Source organism: Zalophus californianus, chromosome 13 (genome assembly GCF_009762305.2).
Source record: "Zalophus californianus isolate mZalCal1 chromosome 13, mZalCal1.pri.v2, whole genome shotgun sequence".
NCBI classification, from domain to species: Eukaryota; Metazoa; Chordata; class Mammalia; order Carnivora; family Otariidae; genus Zalophus; species Zalophus californianus.
The window spans coordinates 31,623,192-31,645,736 of NC_045607.1; the positions used below are offsets into that span (position 1 = coordinate 31,623,192).

Sequence of the window (22,545 nt, forward strand, 5' to 3'; positions counted from 1 at the left end):
GGTTGCAAAATGATACAGCCACTTTAAACAACTTGGTAGGTTTTTTTTTAAAAGTTAAATAGATACCTTCCATATTATAAGCCGGTATTTTTCCTAGACACAAAAACCTGTGTACAAATGTTTGTAGTAGCATTGTTCAGAATCACCAAAATCTTGAAAGAACCCAAATACTCTTCAGTGGGTAAAGGAAAAACTAATTGTGGTATATCCACTCAGTGGAATTCTATTCAATAAATAAAGGAACAAAGTTATACATGCAACAGAATCGATAAATCTCAAAAGCAGTATGCTAAATAAAAGAAGCCAGTCTCATGGTTACATGCTGTGTGATTCCAAGTACAAGACATTTTGGAAAAGGCAAATTATAGGAACAGAGAACAGATCAGTGGTTGGCAAGAGTTAGGGGAAAGTGGAGGGTCTGACCAAAAAAAAGGGTGTTGGAATTGTTATGTATCCTATTTGTGGAGATAGTTACTGGATGCTATGTGCATATGTTAAAACTCAGAACTATAAGCCTAGAAGAGTGAATTCCACTGTATGTCAATTTTAAAAAATAAAAATGCTTCTTACTGTATTATACATATGTCAGAGCTCATTTAATGACACTTAACATTTGCACATTTCACAGTGCCTAAATTTTGCATCACCTAAAAATCAAAATTGAAAACAGGAAAGTGTCTGAAAGGTGGGAAAGAAACACTTAGGTGTTCTAATTAGAAAAACTGTACCCCAAAGTATAAAAATATAATTGAATTTATTATGGCAAGGATCCATTTATTTTCCTTTTTAGCACATAACCACACCAGCACATATCTGTTTTCTTGATAGTACACTGTGATTCACTGATTGTTAATGATGGCTAGTTTCTGGCCACAAGCTAGATAAGAGCTCTTTTGTAATGTTTTTCTACCACATCAATTCAGATTCATTGTATCTTCCTTTGCCTTTTGCTCACAATTCTTTCTCATCTGCTGACAAGGGGAAAGAATCATGTTAGGAAGAAATCTGTTTTGAGTGTTCTCTATGAATTTGTTACATTTAACATTTAATTATAAATTATTTTTTGACTAGAAAAAGCAAGTCACACTGTATTGGTTGCTGTTGGCTTTGGACTTTATAAAATAAACTTAACAGGGGCTTTATCTTAAACATTAGAGACCATTTGTGATTCTTTGATTTGAATGGATATATTGTAGCAGTTTGCTGTGGGTGACAGCAGATGATGTCATATTAAATTTAAATTGATCTCTCAGTGTTTATCTTTAGTGCATGTGCAATTTCTTCAGCCCCACAGAACCTTTCAGAAGCATTTCCATCAATAGAGCTACCTGACAGTCATTTGTATTTGTAAACTGTGCATTTGACACCTGCTGGTCTCTGTTGCATTGGAGCTAGTGGGGAGCCAAAATGGGTGTACAATGAAGTTATTGCTTGGTACATCTCGGTGGGAGTTATTGAAGGGAAGAAGCAGCACTTGCAGGACCTCAGGAAAGGATAAAAAGAAACTAGCAGTTATAACACAGGCTAGCTATTCTTTGCTCCCAAAAATGATGATTTAAAAAGGCAATTCTACTGAATTAAAGTGTTTATGGACCTGCATTTTAATTCTTGTAAGACATATGAAGAAAGGTTTAAAATATATAATGAATTTTCAAAATGCCAAGGTTTCAGTAGAAGACTGACAGTTCTTATGAGCAGAAATATAAATTAAAATGGTGGAAAAATTGCTTAATTTCTGAAGAAATGGAAATTAAAATGCAGGTGTCTTTTATTAAAGTAGTAAAACAAATTTTAATAAATATGTTGGCAAGCTTTCAAAGAACAGGTAGACAAAGAGCAAAAATCGACTGTTTTGTCAGTATAACTTACCCACACTCAAAGTTCTTATTTACTCAACAGACTCCTCAGCTTATGATGGTTCGGCTTACAATTTTTTAAAAATTTTTTATTGTTATGTTAATCACCATACATTACATCATTAGTTTTGGATGTCAGCTTACAATTTTTTGCTTTACGGTGGTACAAAAGCAGTACACATTTAGTAGAAACTATACTTTGAATTTTGATCTTTTCCCAGGCTAGTGATGTGCACTAAGATACTCCCTTGTGATGCTGGCTATCAGCAGTGAGCCACAGCTCCCAGTAAACCTCGAGACCACAGGCATCAACAACGGACACACTTATACCCATGCAACCATTGTTTCTCACTTGCAGTACAGAATTCAGTGTTACATATTAAGTACTTTGTTATAAAATAGGATTTGTGTCAGAGGATTTTGCTCCAGTAGGGTATTGTAAGTGTTCTGAACACATTTAAGGTAGGCTGGGTGTATTAAATGTATTCTCCACTTAGGATTTTTCAATGTAGGGTAGGTTTATGGGGCTGTATCCCCCTTGTAAGTTGTGGAAATCTATATTACTACTTTATTGGATACAACTCAAGGCAATAAAGAAAAAAAGGCTGATACGTCAATCTGCTTAGCCTTGTAATAGTCTGTTTTGCTACGGTGCATGTCTCTGTAGTGCAAATTTGCTCACAGAGTGAGTGGTAATTAGGGAAATGATGTTAAAGTGAGTGAGTTGTGTTGGTTCATATTCTTTCCCTCAAAATGTTTTGAAGCCATCAAAGAAGTTTTTTCACCATTAAAGAGAATGCTTTAGGGGCACCTGGATGGCTCAGTCGGTTAAGCGACCAACTCTTATTTTCGGCTGGGGTCATGATCTCGGGGTTCTGAGATCAAGCCACACGACTGGGCTCTGCGCTCAGCAGTGAGTCTGCTGCTCTCCCTCTGCCCCACCCTCTACTCACAGGCACGTGCTCTCTCTCAGAGAGAAAATGGTTTAGTGGTGTATGAAGACCTCCCCCAACCCAAAAAGTGGGGGAGAGTCAGTTTCATGGCCTTGAGAAGTGCTTTGCTTTTCACAGTATTAAGTAGTGCTTAATACTTATTCAGTGAGCTGCCCATGTGACTGAAGTTGAGATTTTTCCCTTACGCTTAAGGGGAAAAAAACAAAACAAAACATGAAAAAGCTACACCCTGCTTTAAATTATTTTGGTAAAATTGGTCCTACTGGCAGTGAATGCCCTCAAGGATCTCAGTTCGTATCTCAAAAAAGGACTTACAGGCTCTAGGTTAAGGCTACAGAGGATCACCTGGCCGACACAGTGGAAGAGGCTGAACAACGTTAGTATTTTTGTTCGAGGCTCTTCGTAGTACTCTGGTTACAAAGCTACGTAGTTTTAAGTGGTTAGCCCCTAATGCTGTTTTTCCCTTGAATCCTGTTAATTTTAGTGTGATTTTGCAGAACATGAGTTTTTTTTTTAGTTACATGTATTAAGGAAAATATATAAATGCCCAACAATAAGGGATGGTTAAGTTTTAAGACAACATCTTGATGGACTCTAATGCATCTGTTAAAATAAGCATAGAAACATTTCTATGAAACAAGTGTGAGAATTAGAACACAAAACTGAGCATCTACATTTCATGATTATACCTGTATAAAAATTTCGTAAGATTGTAGGTAAAATTTAAAGAAAAATTTTTAATGTGTGAAGTTGGTAAAATAGAGTTAAGTTCATTTTAACAGTTTAAGCTAAATTTTTTATCTTACTTTGTTTTAGAATTCCTGGAAAACTCAAGCAGTTCGTATTTGACTTACATTCTGGAAAACTGCACAGAGAATTCCATCATGGTCCTGACCCAACCGATATAGCCCCAGGACAGGTGGGATTGTTTTTCAGTGGGAACTCTTTTCTTTTTCAGTTAGACTTGAAGAGGATCTAAAGCTCTTGTATAGACTTGAGTTTCTGTTCTGAAAGATCTTTATAATGAAATTCTGAATAGACTCTAAATAATAAATTATGTTCCTTTTAAAATTAATTTTTAAAGTTAAAGAACTTCAGAAAAGTTTCAAGAATGATACAGTATAGTTTCTTGGTCACATATGTCCTGTGGAATATGGGTAAAAGATTAAATACTGTTGACTTCAAATACAGAAGGGGGAGGTAAGAATTAGGTAGGTAGATCAGTGAAGAAGTCCGTGGATTCCATTAACTGGTCAAGTCTTCCTCTGTGGCCAGGAGATTGACCACACTACAAAGAAAATAATCATTTGGTATTCTTGCATCCTTCACCAATACAGTATTTATAATGTTCAAAACTTAAGGTTTAATGCAGCTTTTCATTTGAGATTTAGAATGCTTCACAACTATTTATGAAAATTTTGTATTTGCTTTTTATGTAACTTTTAGCCTGAGAATTTGACTTTTCTACCTTGTAACTTCTATTACAAATATATTTCTATGTTCCTGCTTTGTTAAACACCTCTAAAAATTGCATGTTGATGCATTATTGATTTACATTCTGTCTGTTACCATTATACTGAGAGGGAAGATGATACATAACAAAACTCTTATTTCATATGCCCAGAACTTAACTGTTTTGCCCAAGGAACCTCCACATAGAAAAATAAAATCTAGTTCAATTTTTCCTGAAGATTAAGTTCAGTGTCAGGAGTTCCCTTTAGGAATCCAATGACATGCTTTTTCCTTGAAGTGTGAGGTCAGATTTTTCTTTGATAATTAAGCAACTATAGAAGCAAACGGTTTGTTGGCAATAACCCAAAGGCGATTATTTCCCTCAGGAAAGTAGGCCTGCTTAATATTTTATCAGATTAGGAAAAAATGTTAGTTACCATTATTGTATTATCCTGATTTATTTCAACTTCTTCATTAGACAGTGAACTTCTTATATTTTATAGTAATAGAATTATGGCCTAAACCAAACCTATATCTCAGTAAAAATACAAATAAAAAATATATTAGGGAAGGGGAACATGACAAAATAAAATGGGAAATTTGCAGATGTTGCTTTCCCATTAAAAATGGGAATGAGCCAGTATCCAGGGTATATAACACAGGCACTATGTGCTTATGTTAACTACAGGGGACATTAAAACAGTGACAGCATGGTTGTTCTTGAGGAGCTCATCGTGTGGAGATAAAGGAAAGACTACACACTGCCTTTCTTTGTCACTCTTATAGTTTGTGTATTTTTGTCCATTGTTGGTGCACAAGTGAAATACTACAGAAATGAGTTTCTTACAGTATGGAAGTGTTTATTTTCCTATGTCAACTAAATTCTGGTATCCAGGTAATTGCTAAATGAAAGCTCTATCTACAGAGTAGGTGCCTTTAGTCCTCTTTGTAGTCATTTTTAAGAAGGAAGGATTTGGGCCAACTTAGTCATGGTTGTGCTGCCTCTACAAAATAATCTAGAAAGCACTTAGGTATTTTGTTTCCTTCCACTACACCTCAGGAACTGTCCACAGGTCCAGAGGTAAGGGCTCTATGGCAGCCTTGCCCTAGAGAGTATTACTAGTAAGGGCATTTGAATGGGGAAAGCAAGATTTCAAACTTAACTCTGGCCTTTGGCACGCGGTAGCTATCTTTATTAAGCAAATAATTATGAAACAACTACCATTCATCTGATACTTTTATTAAAACAGTATAGCTCCATAAAATATATTGGTTATGTTTTATTCTTTCTCTTGCAGCAAGTCCAAGACGTAGCAAGCAGTCCACCTGAGAGCTCCTTCCAGAAATTAGCACCCAGCGAATATAGGTATACTTTATTGAGGGATCGAGATGAGCTTTAAAAACTTGAAAAACAATTTGCAAGCCTTTCAAACAGCAGCATCAACTTACGTGGTGGAAATAGTAAACCTATATTTTCATAATTCTATGTGTATTTTTATTTTGAATAAACTGAAAGAAGTTTTGGGTTTTTAATTTTTTTTTCTCCCCCTGACTCAAAATGCATTGTCATTTAATATAGCCTCTTTTTAAAAATCTGTTAGGGATAAAAAAAATAAAAATAAAAATCAGAGGCCTATCTTTACATCTGTCCTGTAAAATTTTTATAAATCAAGTGAAAGGTGACAGTACCAGAAACATACCATTAACTTGCACTGCTAGGTTAGGGAGGACTTAGGGATGTCTCCTGTGTAGTATGTGCTTTTCTTTATATACGATCAATTCTGTTGGTATTTTCATTGTCACATTTCTCAAAGCTAAGAGGGTATATATTCTGGATACTTGGGAGGGGAATAAATTAAAATTTTCACACTGTGTACTGTGTTTTACTGATTGGTCGGATATTGCTTATGAAAATTCCATAGTGGTATTTTTTGGATTCTTAATATGTAACTTAAACATACTATGAAGAGGAGGAGAGCCATAAGCCAGAACATTTGGCAGAAATTGTCCTTATGAATTAAGAAAAAGAAAATGAAAAGTGTTATTAAATTTCTTTGTTTTTGTCTAACAAAATGGCATATGGATGGCATTTAAAACTTTGAATTATACCTAAATCTGAGATACTAGTAGAGCAGGTTACCAGTATTGAACCAGATGACTTTTAAGTCTCCTCCTATCATGACACGTTAATTTCCAAAGACAAAAACCAGCAGAGAAATTGTATTTCAATAATTCTTATCTTCTATCTTGTAGAGTCTTGTTATAGTGGTATAGATCAAAAACAAAGACAAGGCACATAATGTTTTTAATTTTTTTCCATTGTAAAATTGTTAGAGGACCCTGCCATCCCCTCTAGATTCCCTGATTTCCTAGGCCTGCAGTGTATAGTCAAATGGGTCCCTGTGCCAGGCCTCAATACTGCCAGGGAACAAAACCAGAGGGAGAGGACCCTCAGTGTCATATCAGGAAGCCCAATGCCAGAGGACAGACAGGTTCGAAATTGGCTTTCCTCTGGGCCTGGGTTGGTGCTATAGGCCAAGAGTCATTTTATACTTGGAGTCTAAGTCAATCCCAGTTTGGGGAAAGATTATTTTTAAGCTTAAAAGGCTGACATGTGCCATTATATGTAGTGTGTAATATATGTAACATCTTCCAATTCTTTTAAAATAAAAGTGAATATTTATAATGCATATTTAATGATTGTTATTTAAAAAAAATCAGCCTAGAATTCTTAGTTATGCATGACTTATCCATTTCATTCAGAATAATAAATGTTGTTAAGGTGATAAGGGGCATGTTTAGGATATCTTACCAGACTTTTAGGCAGGACAGAAATTCCTCAAGGTTGGGTCTTAGTTCTGTTCAGTTCATTGCTTTTAATCAGTAACTCTGAAATCGAAGTTGTAGTCTTCAGGTCAGAGGATGGACCAAATCTGAGGCAGTTAGAATGAAAATTCATGAACAGGGCAGCGCACAACACCAAAGAGCAGCATACACAATTAACAGAAATAAATTTATAATCCTGTAATTGGCTTTAAAAATATTATAAACAAAAGATAACACTCAAATATTGGATTGCAGAGAGCTGACTTGGGAGTGGTTATTATGAAAAAGGCCTCAAGGAACACATGTTCAGTGTGATCGAAGGTAATGGAGTGGCTGTTAAAATAGATTTGATGCTGCATGATTTAGCTTTTATGCATATTGGGACTTAAATGTTTATTGAATGAGTGAGATGCAAAGTGATGTCAGGTAATTTTTGTACCCCTCAAGGGCTTGAGCACTCATCAGGACTGGGTGCCCAATTTTATAAAAGGAAAAGAAGAAAAAAACTCAAGTGCAAAACACCAAAATACATTAGAGAAATTAAGTTTTTGCCATAGGGCTAGTGCATGGGTGGGGGGGAGGGGGAGGGGGAGGGGGCGGCCTGTGGCTAAGAAAATGAGAAAGGAAGTTAGAGAAAGAATGGGAGCTGATTGTACAAGGCCTTGAATGCCAAGCTTAAGAGGTTTGTTCTGTACCTTACAGGCAGTAGAGATCCACTCACAGATTTTCAAGCCAGGAAGTATGTTCATATTTAAGTTTGAGACAGGATATTGTGGCAGCAGGTCTAGATATGATGAAATGGGTCCAGCACAGGAGAGAGAATGGCCAGAACTAAGAGATGGAGAGGAACAGATACATCAGATGACAAAAGATGTAGGTTCCACAGGGATTTGTCACCAGTTGGACTACGGAGAACATCCAGGAATCTAGAACTCACAATTAGACTTCTTCCCCTCCGAACCATGCATGGGAGAATGTCATAGGTGGAAGTCTTCTCATTTATCCAGTCTACTTTGGGCCTCAGGCTCCTCAGCTGTGAAGAGAGGGGATACAAGACTGAACAACAGTTGAGCTGCAAAACCCAAACTAGAAGCAGTCCCTTCTGCCTGTCAACCTGCTACCTTTTCGCGTTTTTAAAAAATTGGTTTAGTAGTAAGGGGGACTACAAAAGGATGAAAACTTTCTCTAGATGAAATTCTAAACATGTTTTTTAAATAGTTAAATGAACCTGAAAAGGAAGCTAGAGGATCGGCATTTAAAGCATTTCATTGAGCTCCATGATGAAGTTGTCAAAGATCACAAAGGAAGGAAAAATTGGCATCATAAAGGCCAAAAAGGAGAGTGAGTGTGTTGAATTATTAAAGCTCAATGAGCTTAACTTTGCAGAAAGTGCTAAATTTGCCAAGAAGGCATAAAAAAAAAAAAAAATAGAAAAACCTGAGAGCGAAAAGAATAGATGAAGGAGTGTAATGGATTAACAATTAAAAGCAGAATAACTTTTTTGTTTTTTCTCTGACGAGATGTAGTCCAGCAGAGCTAAAATAAAATGACATTAAACAAAAAAGCAAAAATGAGAAGTAAAAACAATCTTGCCACCTTAAATAATTTCAGGGCTCTTTGGACCAGAGTACGCCAAAGAGCTGCTGGAAGTTACAAGTGCTTTCTGTTAGCAACAATTGGAAATCATGAAGAATGCATGGTGACAGAAGACTGGAAATGAACACACAGTATTCCAGTTTTCCAAATAACTACAGTTAAATGGCTTTAATCATTTTTCTAAATAAAACATCTCATGAATCAAACTGAAATGTTAGTAATTTTTTTGGGGGGGGAGATTTAAGTAGGTGATAAGAATAAAACAGTAATCAATTTTTAAGCCCAATATTTAAAGACCCTGAAGACAATAAGTTGTTTCAGGACTTAAATTGTTTTATGTGGATTATAACTGTTTTATGTGTTCATTAAAACAGGTTGGATAGGACCTCTGCTTGGCAACTGTTTTTTAGCTGTGTTTGAATTTTTGTATGTATTTCCAAGTAATAAAACTATATTTATAAAATATTTCTATTTTAGATTTTTTACTAATTCGTCATAAATATCATAATGTGAACATTTTACTCTGAATCCAGATGACCAGTCACAAGCTTCTCCAGTTTTTATGTTTTAGATTATTTAATTGTACTTGAATCAGAATGGGAAGCTATATGAACCCATATGCTGATAGCTCAAACCTGGCCTTTAGTTGAGGCGTCAAAGCTCCCCCTTGCAGAGCACTTTGAGGGAGGGCTGGCCTGCCCTTAGACAATAGGTTTTGGAGAGGAAGAGGAAAAGTGCAGCCTACAAACTGCTTTTCTAAAATTCCCCCTCTCCACCTCCCCTGCCTGGCCTAATAAATTCTATCCGTCCTTCAATGCCCAGGACAGTTACCACCCCGTGGTCCCAGAGCTCTTTATGTATTTTAGAAGACCCAGTCTAATACACAGTTGGAAGTACATGTATCCCTTTCTCATACCATGTGAATGCCGTAGATGCAGGAACTCCTCTACCTTTGTATTCACAGCAATCTAGAGCACTGTAAGATCAGTAATTCTTATGGGAAAAAAAAAGCCAAATTACATAATAAATGAACAAAGGACAAGAAAATATCACCATTAACTAGAATGGATTCTGTTCCAAGAAAATTAATAGAGGCTGTCATTTTTTTTTTTTTTTTAAGATTTATTTATTTGACATAGAGACAGCAAACACAAGCAGGGGGAGTGGCAGGCAGAGGGAGAAGCAGGCTGCCCACAGAGAAGGGGGAGCCCGATGTGGGACTCGATCCCAGGACTCCGGGACCATGACCCAAGCCGGAGACAGTCGCTTAACCAACTGAGCCACCCAGGTGCCCGAAGCTGTCATTTTTCTCAAACATCTTACTCTAGGGGCACCTAGGTGCTGCAGTCAGTTAAGCATCCGACTCGATTTTGGCGGATCTCAGGGTCGGGGGGAACAGAGCCCTGCATGGGGTTCCGCACTCAGCAGGGAATCAGCTTGAGGATTCTCTCCCTCTGCCCCTCCCACTCTCTCAAAGAAATAAATCTTAAAAAAATACCTTGCTGTAATAGCAAAGCACTGCTAAGAACTGCGGCTCTGTTGTTTTTGCCAGCTCTGGGCCAGTCAGACGATCATGTGCTTGCCCGTCTGTGCTGTGTCTCATTTTACTTATTGGGATGGGTGACGGGAAGGAAGCTGCATGGCCACTCTCTGATGCCATTTGTACACTTGTACATGACACAGGGAGGACCAGACCAATCTTGGAAGCCTGATACTATGATTGTTTTCTTGCCCTAACCACTGCCCAAAAGGGCATCTATTCTGATTTACCAATTCTTCATACCTTCATAATGAGCATGGCTTTCCAATTTAACATACTGTTTAATAGTCTATTTCAGAATTTTACTAGATTATAAGGTAAATTACCTGGTCTGTGGCTTCTGAAATAGAACTTTTACCTCTTAAATTTTAGACTTTTGCCCAAGCTCGGTGTTCTGGCACCTTTTCTATTTTCTGGTCCCTCAGAAATTACTGGTAGTGCTTTACAATCACGTAGATCTACAAGTTCCCACTAACCTTAGGAGGATGCTTTTTATCTAAGCCTAGAAACAGTAAATTCTTTTAACACATGGATGCTTTTCTGAGGGGGATGGAGGGAACAGCTCCGCACTTCTTTTCATTGCCCTTATAGGTAGGGTGACCATGTAATTTTTTCATCCAAACCAGGACATTTGAGAGTGAAAGGAAGCATTAGTAATAACTGCACTAGGACAACAGATGTAAATCAAGACTGTCCCAGACAAACTGGGATGTATCACCACCCTATTCCTACCTGGCCCTGTTCTACATTTTCATGTTTGGGTATCATTCTCACCAGAGATGAAAACAATTTACTCCCAACCAGTCATCTGTCATCACTATACCACATTCTTAATAATAAGCCTTTTTAAAAAGTCATTTTAAGAATTCTCGCTATTTCTATCAAGTCTCCACTCATTATAGGTGTCTCCCTAACATTGTTCTTGTAGGTCCATGATACTTTTTCATTAATGGTGCTGGTCCTTTAAACTTTGGGGGGAAAAATAATAACAATTACAGGAACAGTCACCACTTATATTTGTACAGTTACCAGGAGCCAGCCTCCATTCCAGACACTTAACATGTTATTAATTTTTTTCATCTTCATGACCACCCTGGAAGACAGGCACGGTATCAACAGGGAAGGGGGAGGCTAACGAAGTCCTGAGTTGTTGACCCTCACCCTAACTCCAATAATAGGCAGCAGTCTGTCACCAACAATTAAGCCCAGAGACGAAAGAAAGGAACTAGCGTCCATGAAGAATTATTAAAGTGCCACGCACCTTACTCCTTTTCATTCCTATCAACTGAGAAGCTGTTTGGTGGGAAAAGTACATGAACTTGGGTACTGGAGACCTTGGTCAAAATCCTGTCTCATGCCTACCTCTTAACTTCCGCTCTGTCCTTTCTTGATTCCAGTCCCTGCCTGCCTAACAGCAATTACATTCCTGCTGCTACTCCGTTTCAATACTAGGCCATCAGACTGTAAATCCTTCTTGGGTGCCTACTGTTCTGACCCCGTCAATCCTATGGTAAGACAGAAGATAAACCCAACATTTCCATACCATTTCTTCAGTGATTCATGTCCTGTATCTTCTTTAGGTCAAGACTTTTAGCTGGAAAAAGAAATATCTTTACCTCCAAATTCTTCATTTTTCAATTCGTGGCTCCTAAGTCCTGGAGGTGTTTTTCAGATTTCTTCTGTTGCATCACTCAGTCCTAGGTTAATAGACAAAAGTGAGTACTGAACAAAGTTTTGAAATGCCTTAGGAGATTTTTCACATTTCCATGCATATCCCCGAAAGATGGCACCACACACATGCTAGGACATCATTCATTATGTGGAAGTCACTCTTGGGGGGTATTTCTTTTCCCCTTCTCATCACTATATTTCATGCCATAAAATATTCCAAGAAGATGATATAGTCCCTGCCCTGAAAGCAGCTTACAATCTAGTTGGCGAGATCATACCACCACAAATCAAAGTTTATAGCTATGAAATTAAAAAACATTGCAGAATTCGCCACAAGTGAATGAAGCCAATGAATTGCAGTCGTTAAATACTGTAGAAATGTAAAACTGGACCATAAAACTCTTGGACACTAACAGGTTAAGTTTCATGACTATTTTCTCAGTGGGTTTTCAATAAATATTTATGGAATGACTAGCAGGACAGGAAGAAAGCAGGCATTCAATATGAAGCAGGGGATCTCACAATGGAGAGACAAGAAAGCACACATCACTTCTTGCATGTGGGAAAGGAAAGCAAATATGCCAAATATACCGAGAACTCTGGCAAAGGTGAGGCAAAACGAAGAACTCCAAGGGTTCTAACAGTCTTATCTGATAGAAAGCAACACATCGACTCCTTTAAACAAAGAATTAAGTTAAAAACACGTATAACCACCCTAGTCTATATTTCCATCCTACCAGCCTCATCACTCACAAGTTTAATTCCTTGGTTTTCTCTGAGCACACTGCTCTTTCATGTTTTCAACGCTTTGTACATGGAATTCCTCTGCCACCTCAAAGTCCACAACTCTTGTCTTCAGTCGGCCATAACCTTCTTTCAGGTACTGGGAAAGGTACATGAACTTGGGTATTGGAGACCGTGGTCAAGATCCTATCCCATGCCTACCTCTTAACACACTGTTAAGAGCCTTCCCCTTCTCTTCCAGGCAGCAAATCACTCCATCTCTTCTGTGCCCCTTCATCCTGTTTATTCCTCTTTTAAGATACTTACCACATGTTACTGTGATTTACCTGCTTTACGTACCTGAATTCATTAGCTTGAATGATTTACAAGGGTAGATTCTATAGGTCTAATATTTTTCTATGTATGGCCCTGGCATGCAACACACAACAGGCATTCAATTCAAGGTTTGCTGAATGAATTTATTGCATGTTTCCTTATACAAGCACCACTCAACAACATAATGAATTCAGTAAGCTTTACAGAATTTGTAGAATTCTCACCACTGGTCTTTTCTTGTGCTGACCCTTGCTAACATCAAGGGTTTAATAGGGGGTTTAATTAATGAAACCCAGGTAAACATCTTTTTAATGATTAACCATAATTCCAAGAAAATCTCAAGTACTTGAGAAATGTATGAATAACATGTACTCTTGAGTTGTTTTTCTCAAATATTTATTAGTCAAATTTCTCACAGGAGCTAGACAATAGTCCATTCAAGGCTGGAGTATCTATGCTGCTGAAGAAAAATCCCCATGCTCTGGCTATCAGAAGCACAGGTGACAAGACTGACATTGTTTCAGAGGTTAAGAAATTAAATGTAATTTCTTCTAGGGGGACAAAAGATTTTCCTTAAGAAACAACTTTTAGGCTGACTAGTTATGTAAAATGTAGTATTGCAGAATTTTCATCTAGACAAATGTAAACAGTTTATTACCAGTTCCTAACTTCACCACAGAAAAACCTTAAAATCATTTTTATGGAATGTCTGATTCTCAGTGGCATTTTCAGATGGCGAGTAGTTGAGTTTGAAGACAGAAAGCTGGGGCCAGAATATGGAAAGCTGTGAATGCCAACCTAAGGGATTTGAACTTTATCGAGTATTCAGTGGGAGCCACCGGAAATATTTCAGCAGAATAATGGAAGAGGGACCTAGTTCTCGTTCTTGCGGCACTGATGTGAGGAATGGCTTAAAGTTGGGGGAAATGGGGTGAGGGGTGTGAGGTAAGAGTGTTTTACTAGAGTGATGACCATGCATATATTTATAAATAGATGGAACTAACATTCAAAGTAGAATTGACAGGACCCAATAAGAGGCTAGATATGAAGAATAAAGAGTGTCAAGTTGCTAACCACTGAGGTTTATGGTTGGCAAGTCCCTGGCTGGAATAGGAGAAGGCAGCCACCACTGAGAAAAAGCTTACCATGGGAGAGAGGTGTGAGACAGAGCCAAAATTAGCACTCTGATCTCCTGATCCCCCAATTTTCTTTTCACTATAGCTATTGCCTCACCTGGAATTTAAGCTGGTCTGAAAGACCATAAGCCTCAGCATGCAACTTGATATGGCATAACAAAACCTTAGTTAAATTACTTCGAGGGTATTTTTTTTTTCTTAGACCTTGGTATAATTCTAGCTGTTGTGCCAACTAGCTTTGATCTTGGGCAAATAATTTTTATTCAATTTATTTCTTTTGTTAAATTTGCACAAATATATTTCTTATCTCCAAAAACAAATTTCTTTGAGAGTGGTGACATGGATAATAATATTCATCTTTTGCCATTGACTGTTTATAATACCCAAGAAGTTCCTCTGTAAAACTGTGTCAAATTAATGAATATAAATAGCAAGAACCACCTGTTAGAAACAAAATGTTGTTAAAAACACAAACAGAACCTGAACTGTTTACATTAATTTAGGCTCCCAGGGAAGCTTTCCTGCCTTTTATTAGTCCTATGACTCCTTAGGAACATGGTCTAACATTCATAAGTACCCGAGAGCCAAAGCCACATTGTACTTTAACACGAAAGAACAACATGTCCATTTCACAGGAGAGCTTTTCCCCAGGCTTTTCATCATCCTTTCTCCCAGCTTTTATGTGGCAGCAATAAAGGGCAAAGGAGACCCTGAGAAACACCCTTCAGTTTTAAGTTAACACAAAGCATGGCTTGGTTTGGTTTCTGTTCTTCACTGCAGAGAAATGCTGTACATTACATACTTACATTTTAGGCTTCCTCACCTTCCTGTGATTGATATTACCAGTATTCAGTCCTTAGTCCTGTGCAAACTACTTACAACACTTACAGGCAGCCCACAGAGAAAGGTTTTTGGACTTGTAAGATCCTCCCTTTACAGCATTCGGCTTCACTATAAACTAGAAGTTCTTGCTCCAGGAACTCCGGCCAGCATACCCCCTGTCTGGGCACCCTTAGGTTATTGGCTCCAGCGTAGGTGGGTAGGAGAACTAAGCCAACAGAAGAAAAGCAAAACTGAGAATGGATGAGAGGAGAGGTCATAAGGACAAGGGAGTATAATCCGTGACTAATAAACACTGAGATGCCTCTTCTATGTGGTTTGCAAAATGTCTTTGGAGGCAATTCCAAAAGAAAAGTTTCAAAAATGTTCTAAGTAATACTAAAGTCCCTACAGTAAGTACGTGGCTTCCCAAGAGTATGATTTTAAAAGACAGTAATCATTTGATTCTATGAGTTATGACAGATTAAAAAAACAGGTTTCATTTTTAATACAAAAAAGGACTGCTGAAGAGATGGCTATAACCCATAGAATACGAGGAAATTTGTAGGGATGTGTAGGTGGGATGGAAACATTTTTAATTTTACAGTCTAAGGACCAAATTCAGCAAAGTACCAAATTAGGTACTTCTACATCAGTCACTATTAAAAACTTTGAGGCTGCAGGACACTTCATGACAAAAGATTAAAAAAAAAAACAACAAAAAAACTGCAAACGAATAGCACATGTAATTTCACAGCAAGCCTGCCTTATGGAATATATCAGTATTTCGGTGAAACAGGATGGATGGCCTACCTTAATTTTATATACAGAAGCAGCATGGTATGAGAGTAACAAATTTTTGTAGTTCAAGAGACCTAGTTAACATCCCTCTGGTTTCAACCTTTTACAGCTGAATAACCCTCTGCAAGTCACTTAACTTCTCTGAGACTCAGTTTCCTTACCTGTAAAATGCCTAGTGAAGTGCCTGGAAAACAGAAGATATTCAATAGATACCAGTTCCTCCATACGGTGTTTTCTTCTTTTCAAACTAAGGGTCACAACCCATTGGTAGATTATGAAATCAATATGGTAGGTTGCAACCGGCAGTATTTTAAAAACTGAAATAAAAAACATCAGAGTACACTACACATAATGGTATTCGCCATTATACATATTCTGAGTTTTGATATAAATGCATTTTTTACTGTGGGTTACAACCACAAAGTTTCAAAGTCTCTGCTCTACAGAGAAATTCTCAGATTACTGTATCAGAAAGAGTTTAGAAAAACAAAAGAGGTCTTTAGAAGCACTGACTTTATTCAAATGAACCTCTACCTTTCCCCCCTCTATTCTGAACTTCTCACCCCTGTGATTTAATTTTATAACTGGAAGTTTGTACCTCTGTAAATTTTAAGAACTTAAAGTGACCCTTATCTTCTAACTTCAATCTAGTAAAAATAAGACATGAATCACAGAGAAGATAAATTTAATCTGATACCCTAGGGCATTAAATTCAGTTTAAGATTGGTTTCTCTGTCATATTAACTAATTCATATCTCTAAACACTTTACAGTTTATAGGTATATAATTTATAGTTGATTAAACACTTCTAGAAATTTCTATAAAAAGTTAGCTATTAGATTCTATTATCGGGAAATTAGATACAATTTCTAAGTGATTTTAAATTAAAACTTTTTAAAAGGACTGCAATTTGCCTGAGCATGAAGACTGCTGCAGTAATATTCCAATCCTGATGAGTAGTAAAAATCAAACTCCTATATGGGCACATACAGTGGTATCCCAAACTGGGTGATGAAAAATGCAAGATCCTCAAACAAAATGTAAGCTTCAATTACAATAGGCCTCCTCTCTCCTCCAGTTTCTGTGTAAAACTAGCCTGACAGGGTAATGAGTCCCTAGTACCATTATGATGGTGGGCTAAGGGTAAGGGGCACCCGGGTGGCACAGTCGGTTAAGCGTCCAACTCTTGGTCTCACGACTCAGGGTTGTGAGACTGAGCCCCCACATCAGGCTCCACGCTCAATGTGGAGTCTGCTTAAGACTCCCTCTGCCCCTCTCGCTCATGCTGTCTTTCTCTTTCTAAAATAAATAAATCAACCTTTTAAAAAAAAAAGATGGTGGGCTAAAAAGTGTAGCCAACTGTGGGTTGGCAGAGTGGGAATGATATGGAGCAATGAAGACTGGGCCACGTTGAAGGTGAGAATACTTGGAAATTACAGAATTCAATGATACAGCTGAATCTTGATGTAACTATACCTTAAATTTATAATTTTAGCTGACCAGGCCAGATTGGCTGCCCACTGTCAGAGTTACCTAGGGGACTGAAGTTTAGCAATCTTGTTTTAAATAAGCACCCTGGATGAGTCCTCGTTCTAGTTTGAATACCCCGTGTTAAAGGACAGCAAAGATCAGAAATTATTTAAAACGGTGGAGTTCCAAAATAATTATCCTAACCTTACAGGTAACCAATATCAAACACTGCATCAGAATCTGACACTTATTCAAAGCACTTCCTTTTTGGCATCACACTGAAGATACAAGTCAGCAGATAGCAATACTTGATATTTTCCAGTTATTTAATGCCAGTAAGAAATGGTGCTTTCTCTTCATTAGACTTCATTGGTGAGAGCCAAAAAAGTGTGAGAGAAAGGTCTATCTATATTAGACAAAGAAGTAAAAGGTAGCAAGCAAACAATAAAAATTAAGAGTAAACTCAATGAGAGAGAAGTGATAAACCATTCAACGACGTGAGGAATCTGTTTGGCTCCTGAGCTCACACATTTTGTGGTAAAGGTGCCTATTTCTCTGCTCTCAGAAAACGGTAAAGATTAAGGCAAAAGGTGGCTCCTTCCTATTTCAGATGAACTGGGGGTACAGGATGAGGCTACCTGTTTTGGCTATTTGAGATAGACACTGGATTGGGCTGGGCCATGCTTGCTATCAATGTCAAGTGTTGGGGTTAGCACCACAAATCCTTCATCAGGATCAGTCTTGGCACCAGGCTTTATGTATCATCTTCAATGTGAGAAAAGACGAGCAAGAATGTTTCTTAGGAAGAAGTAACAGCTGTGAAAAGTAAAGCAAAGCACAGAGACAGCAAAGCCCGGGGAAAGGATGGTAGTAACAGAAGTGAGGTAGAAAGCTAGTTCTTAGCTCCCCAAAAGGCCAGCTGAAAAGACTTAGGGTCAGAGATTCCCTGTGTGGCCCATACATCAGTCTCTTGAAATTTTAAGATGCCCCAAGAAATGATCTGGTGTCCCCCTGTCTTTTATTTTTTACCTCACACTTTAACAATGTTGGAAATATTTGGAGCTTTCTCTTCCTTTCTCTCTTTAACCTAGAGGTTACAGGAAAGGATGAACAGCGATGGGAGACAATACAAGAAAACAGATTATGAGAAAAGTCCTCATTACACATGGGTAGAATTCACCCCACAAGTCAAAGAACTTTGCAGAATTACAAGGCAGGGAAGGCAGAGGGCACTAGATCTGAGGTGTTAAGAGACAGGCTGACAGACCAAGCTTAGTGACTGGCTTAATAGTCCCCTATCACTTGAGATTCTGTGTTCTTTATTTAAAGAGACAGAAGAAAGAGTTCAGAGAAGAAGCCAGTGTCACAAATTAAGGTATCTCAAAGAGAAGTTGCACCTCTCTTTCCATTTTCTTACGCAATTAGTGTCGTTCACCAGAAAATACAGATGGACCAAACTGTAATAGGGTTCACCAAATGGACTCCATTATGTGTAGTTCACCTGCACCCCTTACTAGATCCTGATTTCCTTATTTGATAAGAAAGGCTCCTGAACTCCCCATTCTTTTCTTTGTTAACAGGCCTAAATAACCTCCTATATTTAGGAGATAAATAAGCATATTTAGAATACACTTAGCCTTAGGGTCTCCAAGTCAGGGTTATGGAATAGACTAGTCTTCCATAATCCATCATGTCCATACATCTCCAGTCCTTATCAAAGTTATAAATTCATTTTTCACATTTCCAGGCAAAAAAATCTGCTCCTTGGCAGTCTTTAAACTTTACCTGACAACATTACACACCCTCAGCCCAGGCTCCTCAATCTCTAACATCTCCACTAACACTCCAGCAAACAAAAAGATATATCTACTTATCACAGTTCAATCCCATTTGAGCATCTACAGCCACTATCTTGATATAATCATGTTCCAAAAGCTGAGTGTCCAACAGTAGCAAAGGTCCTCGTTAGGATAGACATATTGGTGCCAATAATACTGAAGTTTGGTTTTTAACTGCATTTTTTGTCAGTTTGGCTGGGAAGATCTGGACAGCTGGAAGTGAGCTTCTCCATCATTTTCTGCTTCTTTCTTTGTATCAATTTTCCACCTGTGAAGCCCAACACCCCACCACCAAGTGCAGCTGCAATTCCTGCCACTTTGAAGCCTGCAAGGAGGCCAATCGGACCCCCCACCACTCCTCCGATGAGTGCACCTGCCACAGGCAGAGCTGCCAGCTTGTATTTTGCAGCCTGTTAAAAAAAAAAAAAAAATTCAATTTAGAAATTGAGTTGAGAATATCTGCCTGTGGTGATGTGCATTTTCCTCTCATTACTCCTGGCAATGCTTCTTTAACTCTTGGTACATAATTAACCTTAGAAATTGGGGGGTGGGGGGGAGTATTCCACAGGTACTACAATTGCTCCTCCCCATCTCAGAACTTGGAGAAATGAGCTACAAGAAGTGGACTACTACAAATTGATTTTACTTGCAAAACAATCAATCCACTGACTATATAGCAAACTTATTTAAACAGTTTCAGCTGCTATAGATACCCCCAAAGCTTTTATGTTGCATAGAGATTATCCTGTGCTGTATACCTAGGGTTAAAAGCAATATTCTATGGGAAAGAGATGTTAAGATGATTACATCTTAACATCCTTACACTCTTGCCCCTGCTGGATTCTGGCAACCCTCTCTACTTCACTCCCTGAACCTCTGCAAATATTCCCTTGTAACACCAAAATGCCTTATAGCGGGGCTTTGGTATATTCCCTAAAAAAATTTCTTGCCCAACAGAATGAATCTTAGAGTAGAATATTACAACAGTCACTGATTTCTTGCACTACTATGTGTCAGTTTGTTCCTTATTTCCTTAATTGCTGGTTCCTTCCACATTAAAGAGAGCAGATCAATTGGGTTAATACTAGAGATTCCTGGGAGCCAGAGTACCATTGATTTGTCAGCAGGAGCAGAATCTTACCTTCCCCAAGTTTTTGGTTCCCTCTTCAACATTCACAGCAGCTCTGTTGACATGGTCTTCAATGCTGTCAATCTTCTCCTGCTGAGACTAGATGCAAAGGAATTATGAGTGAGCGGTCCTGCTGGGGAACAGCACTCAGCCAATACACACTATTTTAATTCCTGTAATCAGGATCCCATGTACTGCAGCCTTGCAGTCTGAATAGTGGTTCATTAATAGCGTCTGATAAACTATGTCGAAAGTACAAATTCACTTGTATAAAGAAAAAAAAGAGTGACTTAATTATTAGATAATAAAAGGGTGGCACCTTTATAGGAAAAAGCATCTCACACTAAAATTCATTCAAACATACAAACATATTATTCTCCAAATGAATCTCCTTTGTAAGAGAAGAAAAATCCAAATAAGCATTTACATGTCGTGGTGAGGTTGATGATAAAAAACAAAAACAAAATCATACATAAAAACCTCTTTAACTGGGGTGCCTGGGTGGCTCAGTCGTTAAGCGTCTGCCTTCGGCTCAGGTCACGATCCCAGGGTCCTGGGATCGAGCCCCACATCGGGATACCTGCTCAGCGGGAAGCCTGCTTCTCCCTCTCCCACTCCCCCTGCTTGTGTTCTCTCTCTCGCTCTCTCTGTCAAATAAATAAATAAAATCTTTTAAAAAAAAACAAGAACAAAAACCTCTTTAACTTATCTTTGAAGATTCAAAGACTTAAAACACGTAAATTTGCCGTAGAAGTAAAATGCCCTTGGATCCATAAATATAAATGATTACATTTTAAAAATGAGAATACAATACATTTTAAAAATGAGATCGGTCATGAAAACTTCACTTGTGATATGAGGTAGGGAGCAGTGAATGCATTTACTGTCCTGAGTTTCACACCTGTACACTTTAATACATTTTAAAATCATTACAAGTTAAAATGTTTCAGATCAAAGATATTAATAAAGCATTCTACAAAAAACGGCAACACCTGCACTGACAACAGAACCTGCGACTCATGGAACCTCTGGGTAGAAGGAATGATCTTCCCCTCAGAGGTGTGAAGCCCCACTACATTTCTCACTAGTGGTTACTGAGCCTCAGCTCAAACACCTCCAATCATGGGAATTCATTACTTGCCACAGGAACACATTCCCATTTTAAATAAAATTTAGACAGAATTTACATACAATAATATGCACCCATTTTAAGGGTACAGAATGATGAATTCTGACAAATGTATAAAACTCAAGTAACCCCATCACATCAATATACAGACTAGGGTTTCTTTGTTTGTTTTTAAAGATTCATTTATTTATTTTAGAGAGAAAGAGAAAAAGAGAGAGTGCATGTGCATGTGGTGGGGAGGGGGAGAGGGAGAGGAAGGAGAGAGTCTTAAGCAGACTCCATGCTGAGTGCAGAGCCCAACATGGGGCTCGATTCCATGATCCTGAGATCATGACCTGAGCCAAAAACCAGAGTTGGACACTTAACCGACTGAGCCACCCAGGCGCCCCTAGGTTTTTTTTTTTTTTTAATTCACAGAAAAAAGGAAAGAATCCCTCTTTGATCCCGGCTAAATCCCACTTCTACAATGACTGTGAAATAATTCAACTTGAATCCTGAAGCATCTGATGGCCCTCTTAACTTACACTGAATCAGATATAACACTCTTCTAACTCCAACCATCATTCAAGAACATGAAACACAACACAGCTAATTTTTTCCCCACAGTTGCTTCCTTGAGCATTACTGACATTCCTTCCCTTCTCATACACCAAGTATGTACCCTTTCCCTGGTAGACCTTTCATGGTATCCCTTCATTCCTGTATTCTCCACTGCTATCTTGACATCTCTAACACAACCCCTAAAAAAATCCTTTATCAGTTTTCCTTTTAACATTTCCATCCAAGACAACAGTGATTCTCACATGTGAGTGTGCACCAGAATCGCCCAGAAGACTTATTAAAGCACAGACTGCTGGGTCCCACCTCCAGAGTTTCCGATTCCATAGAACTTCAGGTGAAGCCTGAGAATTTGCATGTCTTATGAGTTCCCAGGTGATGCTGCAAGACCATGATCCTCACACTTTAAAAACCGCTAAAATATGTACACAACTGGATTAAGGGCATAACCTTCTTGGCCAGATGTCCTGTGTTCAAATCCCAGCACTGTGTGCCCTTGGACAAATTACTCAAGCTCTCCAGGTGTCAATACTCTCACCTCTCAAGTGAGGATGATGATATACCTCATAGAGTTGAAGTGAGGATAAAATGAGATAGGGTCTGCAGAATGTGAGGAGAAAAAGTCATCCTGATCTTCTCAAAAATCTTTCTTTTCTAAGAAGTGTACTAAACGTTTTCCAATGAGGCTTGAAAATTCTTGGCATTAGATCTC

The 22,545-nt window shown here is 38.2% G+C and overlaps 2 protein-coding genes across 6 annotated transcripts in view; one reads left to right on the forward strand and one right to left on the reverse strand.

The window, feature by feature from the left end:
* ERP44 (endoplasmic reticulum protein 44) overlaps positions 1-5,782 on the forward strand; it is a 92,605-nt gene extending 86,823 nt beyond the window's left edge. Inside the window, exons 11-12 of the mRNA XM_027615341.1 lie at positions 3,626-3,728; positions 5,560-5,782. Coding sequence (XP_027471142.1) covers positions 3,626-3,728; positions 5,560-5,661 — 205 coding nt within the window. The 3' untranslated portion in view covers positions 5,662-5,782. The remainder of the gene's footprint in view (positions 1-3,625; positions 3,729-5,559) is intronic.
* STX17 (syntaxin 17) overlaps positions 5,761-22,545 on the reverse strand; it is a 71,202-nt gene continuing 54,417 nt past the window's right edge. Inside the window, exons 7-11 of one of the 5 annotated variants that reach the window (XM_027615346.2) lie at positions 20,159-20,245; positions 11,840-19,427; positions 9,600-9,676; positions 8,025-8,120; positions 5,761-7,194 (exon numbers count right to left, since the gene is read on the reverse strand). In XM_027615346.2, the coding sequence (XP_027471147.1) occupies positions 19,188-19,427; positions 20,159-20,245 (327 nt within the window). In that variant the 3' untranslated portion in view covers positions 5,761-7,194; positions 8,025-8,120; positions 9,600-9,676; positions 11,840-19,187. Of the gene's footprint in view, positions 8,121-9,599; positions 9,677-11,839; positions 19,428-20,158; positions 20,246-22,545 lie in introns of all 5 variants that reach the window. The other 4 variants (XM_027615344.2, XM_027615345.2, XM_027615342.2 and 1 more) reach the window with 4 other exon arrangements.